Genomic DNA, 18552 nt, shown 5'->3' on the forward strand with positions numbered 1-18552 from the left:
CGATTGGCCGGCGAGAGGCGCGCTCTGATAACGCACTGCCGGTGCTGCCGCCATCTCTCCTCGCGGCAGGCGCGGCGTGTCGCGTGTGCTCCGAGCCCGCTGGCGCATTCGGGCCTCCGCCGCTTCCCGAGCCTTTCCCGCTGAGCTCTGGCCCGGCCCGGTCCCGCGTTATGGCCGCCTACAAGCCAGTGGTGGTCCAGGCGTGCCCCAAGCTCGGGGAGAGGATCACGCAGGACACGCTGTACTGGCGGGGATACAAGGTAGGGGGAGGCCCAGCAGTCGCAGTTACTGGTACAGAATGTCTTCTTTTACTACTTTGGTGCAATTATTTTTTTTTAAACACGTATGAGTTAGTTTTTAGGTTCAGACCACGTAATTAATGGGTAAGTTGTAATGAATGAATTGGAAAAAAATTAAAAGAGCAGGAGTGGCCTGTCAGAAGTGAAACTTATTATCCTTGCACCTAAAAACCGTTTTGATTCTTATGGAGTTTTAAATTCTTTGTAGGAAAAATAGCTTTGACTTTGCTGTTTTCATATTTGATGGTGTCCTTATGTGTATTTAACGATCTTTATCACAACTGTTTTAGACACCTGTTCAGATAAAGGAATTCGGTGCAGTAAATAAAATTGACTTCTCCCCTGTCCCGCCATATAACTACGCTGTCACAGCATCCTCGAGGGTAAGTGGCCTTTCTGAGGTTTTTATGCTGCTGTTCTTCAGCTGGCATGACACCAGGAGATGTAATTCCCTCTTGTTTTGGCAGATCCACATCTACGGCCGGTACTCTCAGGAGCCCATCAAGACGTTCTCTCGCTTCCGGGACGCGGCGTACTGTGCCACCTACAGGGACGACGGGCGCCTGCTGGTCGCCGGCAGCGAGGACCGCAGCATCTCCCTTTTCGACGTCAGCGGTAAAGCCCCGCTCAGGCAGTTCGAGGGCCATACCAAGTAAGGCAGGACTGGTTTGTTTTGTTTGCGTGCGAAAGCTTCTGTGCTGTGTTTGCACACCACAGGCTCATCACAGACCGGGTGGTTTCTTAAAGATCGCCTTGTTCCACTGCTCCCACCACAGGGCAGGAATGCCTGCTGCTAGCCCAGGTTGCTAAGAGCCCCATCCAGCCTAGCCTTGAATGCTGCCAGGGAAGGGGCATCCCCATCTTCTGTGGGCAACCCGTTCGAGTGCCTCAGCAATATTCAGTATTTACATTAAATTATAGTCGTAAAATACATTAAATATATGTCTGCTTCACATGCTGCTGAAAATCTGAGTAGATCTGAGTTACGTTGCTTTCTACTGTCTCATGGAGATCTTACTGAAAAGTAGGTTTAAGTTAAATTTAAAATGGGAGTGAGTTTTTAAAAAAATTAAATACGAATCAAGTATGTAGAAAAGTAAATGCATTTTCTCTTTCACACAGGTGTCTCTTAATATGTTTTGTAAATACTGTCTTGTGAGTACATTGCATTGATAAGTACATCTTATTTGATGCTGGTTTGGAAAAGATTTTTAAAATGTGTCTAAACAAAATCAATGAAGAAAAACTCCAGGAAAAGCAGGAATTGCTTAAAAAGCTTCAAAAACAAAAATGAAAAAGTGCATTATGGTAGCGTGACGTGAGGAAGAAATTAGGAGTTCTGATGTATCAGTGAGGAGAAGACAGTGGTAATGCTTCAACAGACTTCTGTGCTATGAAAAATTGATTTGTGTTTTATCTACGTAGAACAAGAAGAATCCCCCTTTCAGTGGGAAATACCCAGACTGACCTTCAGAGTATTTCTGTTTGAGGTCTGTTTGCAAATTGGGTGTTCCAATGGCTAGGTTAACTTCATACCTGTGCATACCTGCATTTGCATACCTGCGTGTTCTGCCAACTCCTGTTGGGATAATACAGTGATAACAAAGACTTCAGTAGTGATTTTAAAGGGCAAGAAGATAGTTGAAAGCAGCCATACTTGAAATTTGCTGTTATAAAGTGAGGCTTCGTAAGTTCTGATATTAAACACTGCACTTCTAGGTTAGAGTACTTTAATAAACTCTTCATACAAACTAACTGTTCTTGAAACATGAATATATTTTAACTTTGGATGTTATGGACTTTGTTTTCTAGACCAGTTCATCTAGTGGGATTCCTGTCTGATAAATACCGAATATTTTCTGGTGGTGATGATTATTCATCAAAATTGTGGGATATTCCAAGTGCCACAGAAATCATCTCTTACAGTGAGCATACCGACTATGTGAGATGTGGCTGTGCAAGTAAAGTGAATGCAGATGTCTTCATAACAGGTTTGGTTTTGTTTTTTATTTCTACTTCTTTTGGATTGAATTGAAGAAAAATGCTGAAAGATAGTTTTTGATGCACTAGGGTCATATTTATTGTATTTTGGTCATGAAGGATCAGTTTGCCTGTGCAATACCTACTTTATTGTTCCTTTTTTTGCTTGCTTTTTAAGCTTGACACTGATGTTCTAGGGGAAACTGCAGGAACTGAGTCTATTAGGGTTAACAGAACTTGTGAAAGAAAATATTGTGAATGTATCCTTTGGCTGGGAGTGACTGAAATGTTGTACCAAGTTTCTGGAGCAGGACTCTAGTTTGTACAGCCCATAACTGGCAGACTCAAAAATGTGAGGTCATGTGGAGTTACTTGGAACCAGCTGCTTTTGGTTTTCCTAGCAGTAGCTTTGTATCAATCTGTGGAAAACTGTGAAAAAACCCTAGTATTCCTTTTTTCCTGAGGCACAAGAAGGTAGGTTTCATCAGGTTGCTTGATATTTGTTATTACAAATACACTTCATTCATGGAAGTAAAATGAAATGAAAAAAAATTACTTTTACAGACTGACAGGTAGCTAGGGCTAGAATTAGAAAATTTGTTGCCCCAAGGCTGTAAACTAGCCAAGGTAAGTCACAAGGTGTTTTTACACGTATGATTTAAAACTATTGCTATTAGCCTGGAACTCCTTTAGGTGATAGAACACAGCTGTTTTACTTCTTGAACTAGTTGAAATTATGAAACTGATTTATGCTGATGTTTGCAGGTTCCTATGATCACACTGTGAAACTGTTTGATGCACGAACAAAGAGTAGTGTCATGACAATAGAACACGGCCATCCTGTGGAGAGCGTGCTTCTCTTTCCATCTGGTGGACTGCTAGTATCTGCAGGTAATTCTATAAGAGCAAATAAATCAAATATCTTTTCTGTGGTCCTCATTTGAAGAATACTTCAGCTACTTGCTTTTTGTGTGCTGTTTTAGTTTGATAATGAAGTGGTAAGTGATGTAATAATTGGATTTCTCAAATTATCTTCTGTAAGAATCTGCGTTTATGTGGCAGGTGCAAGTAGGGGTCTTTCCTTTTTGTCTTTGATTTAATATTCTTGTAGTTTCCACTTCCCCCCTGCCCCCAAAATAATTTGTAATAACAAAATGCAGACTCTAGTTGGCCCACTTCTAAAGTGAAGGAATTAACATACTTAGGTTTTGAAAGGATGGGACAAAAAGCATGTTGACAAGCTTTTTTAGTCTCTTGTTGCTATTCCATCAGAGGTACTGTAACCCCATAGTTTAAAGATTTTTTTGGTAATGAGTATGATTGGAGAATGGTTGAATCATTCAGGTCCATTCAGAATCGCCTAAAAAAAGAGCAGGCTTGTGCCAGGAGATAGAATGGAAGAGGATGGTGAGTAGGTACAGAAAACTTTGAAGAGGCAAAAGTACTTGTGAAGGAAATACTGCATCACTCTGAAAACTTCTTCAGAGAATCATAAATATTTACACATATATGTTTTGTGTGCTTCCTCTTCACAGGAGGTCGATATGTCAAAGTTTGGGATGTACTAAAAGGTGGACAGTTACTAGTTTCACTTAAAAATCACCATAAAACTGTGACTTGTTTGTGCCTGAACAGCTCTGGACAAAGGTTGTTGTCAGGATCCCTCGACAGGTTCGTATATTTTGTGGCTTCCTTATGGTTGCATTCTTTAGGACCTTTTTTCTTTGAAAGGTATTATTGCACATCACTGTTAACCTGTTTGTGGTAAACTGTACTATGCTTCTATGATTCAAACTGTTACTATGATTCTATGGTACAATTTAATCTTTCTTCTCACTAATCTGAATATCAATAAGGATTGTGTGTGCCATTTGGGAATGCATATGGGGAACTTCTGAATAAAGGTTCAGTTTTTTTAAATGTCTAAACTGACCTTTCCGGTCTTTGGAAGTTAACTGTTTTTAACTTTAATACAGTTTAAATATCTGAAAGTGTACTAGTATTCACTTTTTAAAGCCTGTGTTTTGTGTCTCGCTGCTTTTGCTTCTTGTACCCAAGAGTGCTTGTAAACATGACCTCTTCGCTTTTTTGTTTGGTTTCAATTGATGAGTACTGATAGTTGGTGTCTTGTGTCTGAGACATTAGACATTAGAAATACAAAGTGATGTGAAATGACACTGCATCTGTTTTCCTCCTCTCTCCTGTATTTCCTAGGCTACCTCAGGCTTTATAATTACATAACACTAGCTTTTGTCATTGTAAGATAATATATTTTGTTTTCTGATTTGTTCAATTTTTCATGCTTCCAACCAAATCCTTAAAGGGCAGCTGGAGACAAGATTATCTACAGATTTACTCCCAGATACTGCTAGTAGATCTTGTATTTAAAATTTAAGAACAAATTTGAAGAGATGCTGTCTTAGTGTTTTCCTAATATGCATTTTTGAATTCAAATAATCACTATGCCTGCCTTCAATATCTTCTTCTGTTCTTGCCCCATTTTCACCTTTTTTGAGGTAAGAGCACTTCTGACTTGACTTATGGGATACCTTTTAACATTATTGTTGCAGGAGTAATACCTAAGAAGCTCAGTGGTAGTCTGAGGAATCCATTATATTAATTCTCAGTTTCCTTGAATGATCTGTAGAAGATGAGAGTGATGAAGTTCCTGTAAAGTGACTGCAGTAAATCTCTACTTACAGCTTTTTTATCTTTGCTCTTCCATATAGGCATGTGAAGATTTACAGTACTACATCCTACAAAGTGGTCCACAGCTTCAACTATGCAACATCCATCCTCAGTCTTGCGTTGTCGGTAAGCGCATTAGAAGTCTTCCTAGACTAGAAGGGAATTCCTGATACCTTTTAAGAAAGTAAAGTAAATAATTGTTGCTTTCCTGGCTATTGGGTGTTTCAAAAGAATGGTGTACATGCAAAGTAGGGTTGGATATGTTTCTCCTGAATAACAAGCACTAAGAGTTTTTAAGCATAATAGATTCAAATACCGTGTTACCTGACTAGATCAGTGCAATGTCTTGTGTTTATGAATGACAGTGTACATCATAGGGAAAGTATTCACTTTAGAAGGAGGTCCTTTGACTTTAAGGTGATTGTACTCACCTTTTGCCTTTCAGGAATGCTGTGAGTCCTTTCACATGGCAGCAATAAAAAAAAAGTAGTTAATTTGTTGAGAAATTCAGAATAGGCTGTGAACTTGCTTTAAAAGTTGCTGTCAGGTTGGTCTGAGGAAGAAAGAAGAAGATTGTGAGCATAAACAAATTTGTTTGTCAAGGCATGTCTTGGAAGTAGACAGCAGAGACTCTTACTTCTCAGAAGCACTTGATTTCCAGTGGATAAGTTACCTGCTGGCCAGAAATTTGGAGGCTAGCACCAGTTTTTAAGCATTACTGTTGTCATGTAGTACCCCCTTATGTAGCCTTTGAAGGACATGTGGATGGGCCTGTGAGGGGTCTTTACTACCTTTGTTAATTGTCCTTTTCTGCTGGAATGTAGAAGGTATGTGTGGGTAGTGTCTTCGTTTCCTACTGTATTACCTAGGGAGCTGAGCTAAAATAAATTTGGATTTTTTTTTTCTTTTGAAGTGAAGAATCCACAGCCTTTTAAGACCCTATGGCATCTGGAAAATATGCAATACCTGTAGTTTAACATCTCTAGAGTGTGTATAATACATCTTTTGAAGTATAATCTTGTTTTCTCTTGACCAAACAATTTGAATTTTAAATGGTCATACAAGAACATTATAATGCCTTTACTGAGTCAAATCAAAGGTGGGTCTAATTCCAGATGCTGCTTCCAGCTGTAGCCAGCCATAAGGAAATGCATATAGAAAACTAAACACAGGGCAAGTGTATTGATATTCTCCCAAATTCCATTTTCAGATGAGAAATGAACTCATCAAAGTGTAGTTTCGGTGTAGTTCAATTAATTACTATTGCATAAGCCTGTTCAGTCTCTCCTTGAGCTTGATTAAACTTGAAACCTTGCCTAGATTCCTTGATAAGGAGTTCCACATTTCTGATACTTGTGTGAAGAATTGCTCCCTATTGTTCCACTTGAATCTTCATAACCTTCAGTTGATGCCCTTAAATGAGCCATTCATCAGCTGATCTCCATCTATTCCTGTCATAATTCTGTAGGCTTTTATTATATCATATAATCGTGGAATGGCTTGGGTTGGAGGGGATATTAAAGGTCATCTAATTTCAGCCCCCTGCCCTGGGCAAGGACACTGCCGGACCAGGTTGCTCAAAGCCCCATCCAGTCTGGCCTTGAACACTTCAAGAGATGGGGCATCCACAATTTTTCTGGGTGAAATTTACACCCGCTTCATTATATAATTGAAATTACGTATACCAATGACTGGTGTTTTGAACAACTTTCAGTTATTTTTCAAATCCTGCTGTTCCATGGTAGCTTTGCTTTCTCATAGGTTCTGTTCATGCCTGCTGTATGGTACCTAATAGCCAAAGGTAGTTGTATGCTGTTGGAAAAAGCAAAACCTTATAGTTACAGAAGGGTGTTAATGCATATTTGAGCTTGATTCACTAGTCAGTCTATGATGTTGCTTATGAGCATAGCCTGGAAGCTGTCCCTGCCTTGAACAAAGTATTCAATCATGGAAACTCAAAAAGGTGCATTCCACATTAAGTCATCTGTGATACTGTGATTTGAACCTTGTAATGAAACATAAAACTATAAAAATGTATATGATAGAGCACAGGTAAACACTGGGTCCTAACTCTGTGATTTCTTTGTGCTAGCCTGAAGATGAAACCATAGTTGTAGGCATGACCAATGGGGTGCTAAATGTTAAACACAGAAAACCAGAAGAAAAGAATGAAAGCTCTCAAAAGAAGAGACAACCAGCATATAGAACCTATGTGAAAGGAAAAAGTTACATGCCAAAACAGGTATGTGGTAAGAAAATATGTGCTGAAACATTTCTGAGAAATTGGTTTATTTGAATGTGCTGAATTGGAGAAAGGAAAGGGTATAATATATAAATATTATATAAAATAATATATAAATATAAATATAATATAAAAATTTATTTATATTGTTTACATTAAATTTATATATTGTATAATTCTATATAATATATAAAATTATTCATGATAAATGTATCTAATCCATTATGTGCGTGTGTGTGTATTTGTCTTACTGTGAACTATTTTTTTGAATTATAGGAAGATTTCTGTGTCAGTAAACCTGTAAAACGTGTTTTGAGAAAATACGATAAGCTGCTGAGGAGCTTTCAGTCTTCCAAGGCTCTTGATGCAGTACTGGAGGTGAGGCATTTTCTTCTTGACAGAGTTTTATGCATCACCTGATGTTAATTTTCCCTGTATGTCGTACTAATTTTGTTTTAGCATATAACTAGAAAGGAGTCTTAAGCTGGGTTCTGTTTTGGTTTTGCTGACACCAGTGTTGTGTGTAAAGATGTTGCCTTGGTACTAAACTCTTCTTATATGTGTCCAGCCACCCATCATGCTTCATACCCCTGAAGTCACAGTTGCAGTGATGCAGGAACTGCATCGCAGAGGAACACTGAGAAGCGCACTTGCAGGCCGAGATGAGAAACAAGTTAATCTCCTGCTTACCTTTGTGGCAAGGTATTATTTTAACATGAGCTCCCTCTGGATATTTTGACACTTCTGTTCCCTAATAACTCGCCATAGTTTCAACAGATCACTGGTAGAACACTGGTACTCCTGAAATCTCACATGCCTTTTCTATTCTGATACCAAGGTTTTGGGATAGGTTTGAAACAGTTTATCTGTTAGCACAGAATGGTTTTGCTGATGAGCTATTCTACTTCTTTGCCAGACACTCTACCCTTACTCTGTTATTTTCTGTCTCCTTGATGAAATTTGTGTTTTTATGTACTCAAGGCTTTTTGACACTCCTCCAGCCCCCGCTGGCTTCCTGAAAGGAAGAGGGCAAATACCACATATGTGGGTTTTTTTGACTTGCATCTCTGACTGCTGTTCTGTGATGTCTCTTCATCAAGAAAAATTTGTCTGTATGCCTGTGTGAGAAAGCTGCTTGTTGGTGGTGGAGCACAGTTGACAAAACCAGTAAAATAGGAATGTCTTCTAATTTTGCAGGCGTGTGATTGAGCCAAGATTTACTCCTGTGCTGGTTATTGTTGCCGATATGATCACTGGTAAGACAATACAAAAAAGATTCTCAAAGCCATATAGCTAGCTTGCAAATAAGATTGAAAGTGCTACATTTTTAAGAAACCAAACCTTAATGCCTCTGTTTATATCTGTGGGCTTAGTGTCAAGAGAATGATCCAAAAAAGAGATATTTCCAGATAACTTTGACCATAGTCAGGATTTGGTTTGCACAGGAAGCTCCTTGTGGTCTCTAAGTACCTTTGATACTTCATGTTTCTGTGTTTACATAGTACAAATAACTTCCTCTTATTTAGTGATGTAAAAATAGTATGTGAGGTCATAAAAACTTCTGTTTCTGTGAGTTTGGCATACTGCTGCTGTAAGTACATACAGCTTATGCTTTCAGAACAGACAACATTAAAGTTGTCTTATTTTTTCAGAATGTTGGACTTCTGCTAGAATCCTTAAATGTATCTCTAACTAGCTAATGTAATTTTTGCCTTTTTATACATCTATGGATTCTTAACTGATATTTTTCTTTATAGACATTTATCAGCCTGTGGTTGGGCAGTCAGCAATAGTTGATAAACAGTTCCTGAAACTCCAGCAAGCTATTGGAAAAGAAATTGACTATCAAGAAGAGCTACTAGAAGTTTTGGGAATGATGGATACACTGTTTGCTACTTTTATTAAGAAGAGTGATACGTGTCTAGAAGAGAACAAAAGTAATGGTGTCACGGAGATCATTGAAACAAATAGGAATTACTGACACCCATCTCAACAAATTGTCACAATTGTGAACTTGAAAGACATGACCTGTTCTCCTGGTAATTTCTTATAATAGTGACTTTCAAAATAAGCCTCTCTATGTTGAAGTTCTGTCTTTTAAACTGTGTTGCTGAATAGGCTTGATTACTGAAGATAGAGAAAGAGGACATTTTCAAGATTGTCCATGCAATATTTTTCAAACAATTTAGTTTTAAAGTTTTATTTCAGAGTTACATAACTTCCTACATTTACATGGGATTTACATGGCCTCATTTTTGGTAGCAGCAGGGCTGCATGGGTGGCTTCTGTGTGAAGCTGCCAGAAGTTTCCCTCATGTTTGGCAGAACCAATCCCTGGTTGCTCCAAAGATGGACATGCTGCTGGCCAAAGCTGGGCCAACTAGAAATGGGGATAACAAAGTTATTGTGAAGTTGCAATTGTGGCCACAGAAGAGCAGAGTGAGAAGATGTGAGAACAACCCTTCACCAAGGTCAGTGAAGAAGGAGGGGCAGGAGATGTTCGCAATGCTGAGATTCCCCTGCAGCCCATGAGGAACCATGGGGAATGCAGAGATCCACCTGCAGCCCACGGGGGAGCCCATGCTGGAGCAGGTGGATGCCTGGAGGAGGCTGTGACCCTGTGGGAGACCCATGGAAAGAGGGGCCCTGCTCCCAGGCTGGAGCAGCCTGCCCTTGGAGGACTGCACCCGTGGAAGAGCGACCACAGCAGTTTGGGGAGGACTGTTGCCTGTGGGATGGACTCACTCTGGAGAAGTTCATGGAGATCTGTCTCCATGGGAGGGGAGCCCAAAGTGCAGGAGGGGAAGGACTCTTCTCCCTGAGCAGTGGGAGAAGCCACAGGTGGTGAACTGACCATAACCCCCATTCCCTGTCTCCCTGTGCCACTGGGGGAGGAGGTAGAGCTGGGGAGGGGGTGAGGGGAAGGTGTTTTTAAGGGTTTATTTTACTTCTCATTGTCCTCTCTAATTTTGTTTAGTAATAAATATAATTAATATATCTTAGTTGAGTCTGTTTTGCCTGTCATGGTATTTGATGAGTGATCTCTCCCACTCCTTATCTCAACACATGAATCCCGTGTTATATTTTCTCTGCCCGGTCCAGCTGCAGAGGATTGAGTGAGGGGCTTTCGTGGCTGCCTGGTGTGTAGCCAGCACCAGCCCACTACAGTTGTCCAGTACTGTCAGCAGTCAAAAATTTTCAGTTTTTATTTACCAGAAAATAATTGTTTGTGTAATTTTTATGTGTCACTGTCTTTATTTAAGGGTAATATCCGATCTCGCATCCTTGAAAATACAAAGAAAACAGCATATACATTTGATAACACTTGGCTACATTGTTTTTTCTCTCCCTGCTTCATCTCCATTTAAGATTTTCATGAATTCACAGCTCACAGCAGAATGATTCAAGAAGTGCATACTTAGGTATATTGGAAAAGTTTAGTTTACCTTTTTTCATTATGTGTATGTATTTATGAGTTACAATTTTTCTAGAAAATAGGTGATACTTCTAAAGGGGAATTAATTTGAATTAAAATAATGTAATGAGTAAAGTACCAATGAGAAAATATCAAGCTAAATATCAAAACTCAATTTTGTGTAATTCTTCCACTTTCAATGTGCAGTAGATGGAATTTGAGTCTATTGTTTGAATGCTAGGGTAATGGTTTATTTTAACTTCAAGCAGGGCTGGATCAGTATGAATACAATGGAAAGAGGTGTGCCAAAGGCTGTTGAGTACATGTAGTATGTCATTAGGGTAGAACTTTGTTCTTAGCCTGTTCTATGGCTTGAATTCTCCTATAAGCCTGGAATTTGGTATGTAATAGAAATTTCTTGCAAAATTAATTTGCTCATGTAAGACATTGAAAGGCAGATATAAGTGGTAGAAATAGCTAGAAAAATTTTGTAAGTTCTACCTAAAATCTTTACAATTGTGACTGAAAAGCATGGAGTGCTGTTAGGTCTGCCCTTAAATTGGGATGTGAACAATATATGTTCCTGACTACTACTGTTACTGGTTTTGAAGTTAGAATGATAACAGGTAATAATGAGGAACAAACTTCAAACTTTAGTTTGCTTACTTAACTATTTTTATTTTTTATTTTGTTTGTGTTAATAGACCTAGAACCTCTTCTGTCTTCTAGGAAATCAGTGTACTTCTTTTAATTGTGTGACTTAATCAGGCAATAGCACTTAGATGTCACACAGAATTAATTTTCGGAGTGGAGATGCAGGGGATGCTTATCTTGGAGCCTCCTTATTCTGTGAACTGGTAGTGTTTGGAGTTGAAGGAGCACATTTCTCTTTGCAGCATAGTTTTTTTTCTATGGCTTGAAAACCACTAACCTTGACATAAAACATACTCTTAGTTCTTACTGACAGTATTCATGTCTATAGTATGTATCCATTTCAGTGCTTTAAAGTTTGATGTGTGGCTAGTAGAAGCACAGGAAAATGTTAGATTAAAATAGTGATTAGTTGGATCTAAAGTAGAGAGAGGTGGATTTGATGGCTGGACTCTTAAGTGATGAGAATTTGGTTGGTTGTTTGCATCCAGAGGGTAATAGTCAAGGGCTCAATGTCCAGTTGGAGATCAGAGATGTCAGCAATGTCCCTTAGGAATCCATATTGGAACCAGTACTATTCATTATCTTCATCAGTCACATGGACAGTGGGATCCTCAGCAGGTTTGCAGATGACACCAAGTCAAGTGATGCAGCTGACACACGTGAAAGGTGGGATGCTGTTCAGAGGGACCTGAACAGACTTGGAGAGGGGCCCATGTGAACCATATGAGGTTTAACAAGGTCATGTGTGAGGTGCTGCCTGTGGGTCAGAGCAGCCCTGGTACCAGCACAGGCTGGGGATGAACAGATCCCAGCAGCCCTGCCCAGAAGGAATTGGGGGTGCTGGTGGCTGAGGCTGGACATGCCCCAGCCATGGGCACTCCCAGCCCAGAGAGCCACACGTGTCCTGGGCTGCATCCAGAGCAGGGTGGGCAGCAGGGCCAGGGAGGGGATTCTGCCCCTCTGCCCTGCCCTGCTGAGACCCCACCTGCAGGGCTGCATCAGCTCTGGGCTCCCAGCACAGGAAGGACATGGAATTGTTGCAGTGAGTCCAGAGGGGAGCCTTGAAGATGATCAGGAAACTGTAGCACCTCACCTATGAAGACAGACTGAGAGAACTGGGGTTACTCAGCCTGGGGAAGGGACAGCTCCAGGGGGACATAATCGTGGCTTTTTTTGGCACTTGCAGGGAGCTGATAAGAAAGATGGGGACAGACTTTTTAAGTAGGCCCTGTTGTGATCGGACAAGGGGTAATGGTTAAAATGTAAAGGGTAGATGTAGACTAGACATATGGAAGTTCTTTACAATGGGGTTGATAAAATGTTGGAACAGGCTGCCCAGAATTGCTAATTGCTCCATGCCGGTAAGCATTCAGTGTCAGGTTGGATGAGGCTCTGAGCAACCTGATCTAGTTGAAGGAGTGCTCTGCTTATTGCAAGGTATTAGACTAGATGATCTTTAAAGGTCCCTTCCAACCCAATTTGTTCTATATATCTGTATCTTATGGCAATTTGATGCATTACAATGTTTGCTATTCATGTTTTCTTCCAAGTGAGTTTGCCAAGGTGGATGTGGAAACAAATGTGAGATATTCTCTACACAAATCAAAATGGAATGAAAATATGAAAACATAAATGCCATTTAAGATCTTCATGTCTAAGAAGACTAGTAAAATGAAATTTGGAAGACTTTGGAAGACATTTGGAATGACTTCCAAATGAGTTGTATTTTAAGCTCCACTGGATTTCCTACCTCTGCACTGAAATTTAATACATGTTCAGGTGACAAACTTGCCAGACATATCTGTTCATTGTGAATGTAAGTTTTTGTTCTGAAAAATAATAGTTTATTTTTTCTCATTAAATAAGATTTTTTTACATTATGCAAGTTCTTCAATACCAACATAACTAAATTACAGAGGAGCTAGGAAAAGATACTGTTATTACCAGTGTAGAGCCTGTTGTTCATTTTCTGATTTTACTTAATTACAATATTAATATAAGGCTTTATTTTTTTTTTCATTCTGAAGTAGGCTGCAGCTTGAATAAAATAGGAAAAAAAGTTCCAGGTGAGAGTTTGTAGTGGTCTCTTGTGCTGGTGAATGTTTGAAATGCTTTACAGCAGTGCCAAGCATACATACATTTGTATTGCAAGTTAAAAAGTAATTATTTATATGAAAATATAGTTATTTTTCCAGCAGTTATTTTTTCATCTTATGCTCCAGAATCTAGTATTTTTAAGTATTAAGATGGAATGTAATAAACTGGAATACTTCAAATAGTTAATTGTGCATTGTATTGGAGGGGATGTAGTGATGGGTGTCCTGTTTTGGGAAAGGATATTAATCTGTTTATATGGGAAAGGGAGCATTTATTGCACATGGAATCCTCCTTGACTTGTAGGTAATTTGGAAATAACCAGGTTGAGTTGTCTTGAAATATAGTTAATAAATTACCTTGCTGCAGAGCAGTTACAGACAAAAAGCATGTCTGTCATTATTCTTTTAATGTGCTTTTCATATGGAACATTCTTGCAGCTCTTTGCAAAGAATACCTCCTTACCCTGAATATTCTTGTGGCTCAGGAGCAGTGTGTAATCAGAAAAGAGGCTTTTCTAAACAAATGCAACCAGAATTAGACTGGTATTCAAAAAGAATAGTGAATTAAAACTTCCCTGTCCTTTGTTCAGGCATCTGAATTACATGGGAGAAATAGATGAGCTGGTTGGTCATTCTGCTGCTTTTATCAAGGCTTCAACTGAACATTCCCTAACAAAGACAGTGGAATCTTCCCTGGACTAATTCTGCCAATAAGTGAAACTTTTATTGCTAGATCTATATATATACATTCTAATTTCTTGAGGGTACTTCAACAGATAGGTTTGAAGACCATGCTGGTAGAATTTACTAAGTTGTATTGTTTGAGTTGTTCAAGGCTGAGTAACTAATGATGTGAAAACTTTTGGTATTTTAGAAAATACTAAAATACTTATCGTCTAACATTATGATTAAAGTATGTAGAGTGTTTAAAATATAAGAAAGTGAAGCAAACTTATAAAAATGAAAATCAGAGATAACTGGTCCATTCCTTGATGGGGTCAGTTACCTCACAAATAGGGATGTAGACAGAGCAGAGGCATTTAATGCCTTCTTCACTTCTGTCTTCAACACAGGTCATAGGCTGTGGGTCCACAGAGTCTCTCCAAGAAGGCCATGACTAGAGGGACAGTGAACTCCCAGCTGACTCTGAACTTATCTGAGGCTTCTTCAGCTAGATTGCATAAATTTATGGGCCCCAAAGAGATTCATTCCAGAGTACTGAAAGAAGTGGCTGATGTTATTGCAGGATCTCTCTCCCATACTGCTCAACCACCTTGGCAGTCTGGAAAGATCCCAATCTACTTCAAGTTGCAAATACTGTCTCAGTTCTCAAGAAAGGTGAGAAGGAACATTGGTAATTATTGTCTCACTGCAGTGCTTGGTAAAATTATGGATAAAGTAATCCAGGAATTACTGAAAAACAGTGGAGTCACAATGCAGTCATTGATCAGCAAGGGCTCATGAGGGGAAGGTCCTCCTTGACATATTTTATTTCCCTTTATGTCAAGCTCCACCATCTAGTTAATGATGGAAAGCCAGTGGATGAGGACTATAATATTGTAAGTTTACTTGGGGAAGTTTCTCCAAGCTGTGGCACTTGGGGATCAGGGTGGAGTTAGAAGAGGAAGAGTAGGAAGAGTAGTAGTAAGCAAGTACTAAGTAGTAGTAATACTTAGCTCAAGAAAATGACTCACTGCCTCCTTGCTGATGATACTTTCCATTTTGTAACATTACTTTGTGTGTGTGTGTTGAAAGCTAGCAAACATTCACATTATTATTAAGGTAGTAGTTGTAAAATAAGATTCTTTCCCTTCAACTGTTTTCAATAGCCAATATATTCAAGCAGAAACCATTTGGCACATTGTGAAAAACTGAGTAGCATTAACCAGTGACATAGAAGCCCTAGGCAACAGTAATTTGACTGATGCTTGGATGTTTTATGAATCAGAAGACAGTCTCTGCAGTGTGTATTTTTTTTTCCTTTGTTACTTGAATGTGATTTATAAAAACTTACTTGTCATAAGTTTTGCTAGATACATAGTTCCAACGCATACAAAAAGCTTGCCTAAGTCCTTATTTCCATGATAGAAATGCAGGAGGAGGTTTCCTCTGGAACTGAGGCCTGATAGTATCATTATAATAATATTACATAGTTACATTGGAAACTATGTAAATTAACTTTTAGATAATAATTCTTGTATTTTTTTCAGTTGTCATAATTCGGCATTGACATCCCAGGTCTACAGCTGCTGCAGATGTGCCTATGTTTGTATTCTTTTCTAGGATAACATGGAGGTGGATAGCTTGCTATATTCAGTGGTGAGTGAATGTAGCAACTGAAGTAAAGCAATCCTTACGTATGCTTCCAGCAACATATGCTGGGGCTGGATGTAGAGGGAAGGGGCTATAAAATAGTTGCATGCCATCCCTAATCTGGGTGCATCCCATCAACCTGTACCTCTTTTCCTTCTGGCAAGTTTAACTTTCCAAAGGCCTGATCACCCCATAAATCAGTATGGTTCTCTCTGTAATTTTGGAGATGTGGACTTTTGTCCCTGCTTCCTTGCACAGATGATTTTTTATGTGATCAGCCACAAAAAGCAAAAACAATGAAAACTTTCGAAGTTTAAAAATGAATACATACCTATGTAAAGCCATTAAATTCTTGCTGAAAGACACGGGATGGTAATGGGGTTTTACTGGCTTCTTTCTCTCCTTTAGGGTTTTGAGAAATAACTCACTTTTCCACAGAAATGAGAGGGGAACACGTCTTTAAAGCAAAAATATTCATATGAACGAGTCAATTGAGTCAGGCATGTTCCCCTGTTCCCGCAGGTGAAAACACAAAACACTTTGCTTCAATGGCAACCTTTCTCTTTTTTGGTTATGTGTTCAACATTGCTTCTTTATTGGTTCCCAACAGCACTTAACAGGTGCAATGAACAGATCAAATAAACCATACCTAAACCATAGGTAACAAGTAGAAAACAGAATTAACACTTTTCCTTCATTTACCCCATAGTTCTTTTGGGCTGAAGCAAAATCCTCTTTCACCTCTCATAGGGAGGTATCTTTTTGACCTCTGCTCTGTTACAGCAGTCTAATTTGCTTAATATTAGTCTAACACTGCTGTTACAAAGAAACTATGCTATCCATCTACAGCAGACAGGTTATGAATTAAATTACAGTGCAGCAAGAGGAAACTTGCTCAGTCGTATCTACCCCCAGTCTGGTACTCATAACCCTACATCTTCAGTGCTTCACTGTCCTTAATAATCAGTGTAACAGGTGGACAGAAAAGCCTTAGGGAGTCAACATTAGATGCTTTTAAGAGCAGGTGAAGTCATATATCATGTATACGTGGCAGCTGAGAAGCTAAGGTGTGGCGTGGTTTGTCGGGGTCCATGCACTGTGCAACACGAAACACGCATGGAAGGGCCGGGCAGCAGGCTGATCAACCAGCCCCTAGCGCGGGCAGCTCCCGGCCCAGCGCTGGTGACCGCGGCAGCGCGGCCCGGGCAGCGGAGCGGAGCGGAGCGGAGCGCTGCCTGCAGCACCGAGCGAGAGCGCGGGGCGGCCCGGCCCCGCACCGTGCGCTCCGCCCGGACAGGGCAGCGCTCCGCTCCCGAGGGCGCCGGGGGCTGCCCCCCTCGTGGCCGGGGCGCCGTCGGGGTCCCCGCCAGGCTCCTGCCGTCCATTCCCTGTCCCGTGGAGCTGCGGCGGCTGCCCCGGGCTCTGGTTCCCGGGAGCCTCCCAGCGCCGGGGGCTGTCACAAAGCGCCTTTGTTACCGCGGGCTGCCGGGGCGGGCCCGGGCGCGTCCCGCAGCGCTCCCGCGGCGGCTCGGCAGCACCGCCTCCCTCCCTCCCTGCCTCCCTCCCTGCCTGCCTCCGTCCGTCCGTGCCCGGCGGCGGCGGCGCCTGCCCCGGCACACTACGCGTAGGTAAGGCGCCCGCTGCCGCGGAGGGCGAGCGCGGCCCGCACCTGCTGCCCGCGGCCCCGGGGCCGCTGCGCCGGCGGGGAGCGGAGCATGGTCCGAGCCTGCGGCGGCGCGCAGCGTCCCGCTCCGAGGAGCTGCGGCGGTGTTCCGCCGGCTGGGACCGCGCCCCGGCGCCGCCGTGCGCCTGGGCGGGCTCCGCCGGTGTCCCCGCAAAGCCTTTGCGTGCGCTGTCAGTGGCCTTCAGAGCCCCAAAAGGCGGAGAGAGATTTCAGTGGGGTTTTGTTGTAGCTTGTTGTTGTTATTTTTAAATATATGTTGTTTGTTTTCCTGTTTTAACTTCACTACTTTGCCATAAAAGCTACTCTTTGTTTTTTTTTTTTTTTCCCCCAGTTTTTGTCTCAGTGGGGACAAGGTATTCGGTCTTAATCATAAACATGCTTGCCTTTCTCATACAGAGCAAAAGAAGTTTTTAAATACGTTATTCTTAACTTTTTTAATAGCCAAGAATATAAAGGAAATTATATGTATTTTGCCAAGCTCAAAACTTTTCTAATGGTAAAATTCTGAGAAACACCTTTTGAAGCTGTTCTTGTGGGGGTACTGCTGTGTGCAGCTTAGAGATGTGCCACTAAAAATCCTTCTTCATTTTTATGGCCTTAACTCCTGCCTCTGTATCTGATCTTACAGAAAAATGGATGAAGTTCTTCTCGTAAATCTTTTAGAGGCACACAGATGTGACTGAAAATCTACCAGATGTTTTATTTTACAGAAGTGATTTGCTCTTTACCGCACATTGTGGAAATAGGATATCAGGGGGCATTTTACTAAGTGGGATTTTTCCACATAAGTAAAGATGGAACTGTATTCTGTATACTCATTATGAAAAACTGACAGGACAACATCTGGTGGAAATATTGAACTACTTAAATGCTTTTGTTTTTCCACATTGTTTCCATTTGGGTTTGAATATTAACTGAAACAATTAAAGTGATTGTGTAGGTGTATCTTGGTAATAGGCAACTCATCTGGCCTTCTCAGTTAACTTGCAAATTAGACATTGATGCCAATGATTTGCAGAATTTTCAAAAACTTACCTACCAACTAGTTGAGTTGTATCTTTCAGGCTTAGCATCATTAAGACAAGCAGATACCACCAAATTACATTAATAGTTAAAAAAGGGCTATAAGTTGCACTTCTCAATGGAAGCTGCTGCTTTGATTATTAGAATTATGTTTAATGA

At 40.7% G+C, this 18552-nt stretch overlaps 2 protein-coding genes across 3 annotated transcripts in view; both read left to right on the forward strand.

The window, feature by feature from the left end:
• Window positions 1-30: 30 nt before the first annotated feature.
• On the forward strand, window positions 31-10530 carry UTP15 (UTP15 small subunit processome component). 2 transcript variants are annotated; one of them, XM_054651787.2, is made up of 12 exons: window positions 32-260; window positions 590-682; window positions 767-951; window positions 2112-2290; window positions 3045-3170; window positions 3815-3950; window positions 5009-5093; window positions 7060-7209; window positions 7486-7587; window positions 7778-7911; window positions 8407-8465; window positions 8967-10530. In XM_054651787.2, exons 1-12 carry the CDS (start codon window positions 171-173, stop codon window positions 9188-9190), a joined length of 1563 nt encoding a protein of 520 aa, XP_054507762.2. In that variant the 5' UTR covers window positions 32-170; the 3' UTR covers window positions 9191-10530. The 2 variants fall into 2 exon arrangements, with proteins under 2 accessions (XP_054507761.2, XP_054507762.2); XM_054651786.2 differs by having other exon boundaries at window positions 31-260; window positions 590-951.
• Window positions 10531-17242: 6712 nt separating this feature from the next.
• Window positions 17243-18552, forward strand: part of ARHGEF28 (Rho guanine nucleotide exchange factor 28) — a 119207-nt gene continuing 117897 nt past the window's right edge. The window contains exon 1 of the mRNA XM_077171665.1: window positions 17243-17314. The gene's annotated coding sequence lies outside the window, so the exon portion shown is untranslated. The remainder of the gene's footprint in view (window positions 17315-18552) is intronic.

The sequence above is a fragment of the Agelaius phoeniceus genome, chromosome Z (genome assembly GCF_051311805.1).
Source record: "Agelaius phoeniceus isolate bAgePho1 chromosome Z, bAgePho1.hap1, whole genome shotgun sequence".
Lineage (NCBI taxonomy): Eukaryota > Metazoa > Chordata > Aves > Passeriformes > Icteridae > Agelaius > Agelaius phoeniceus.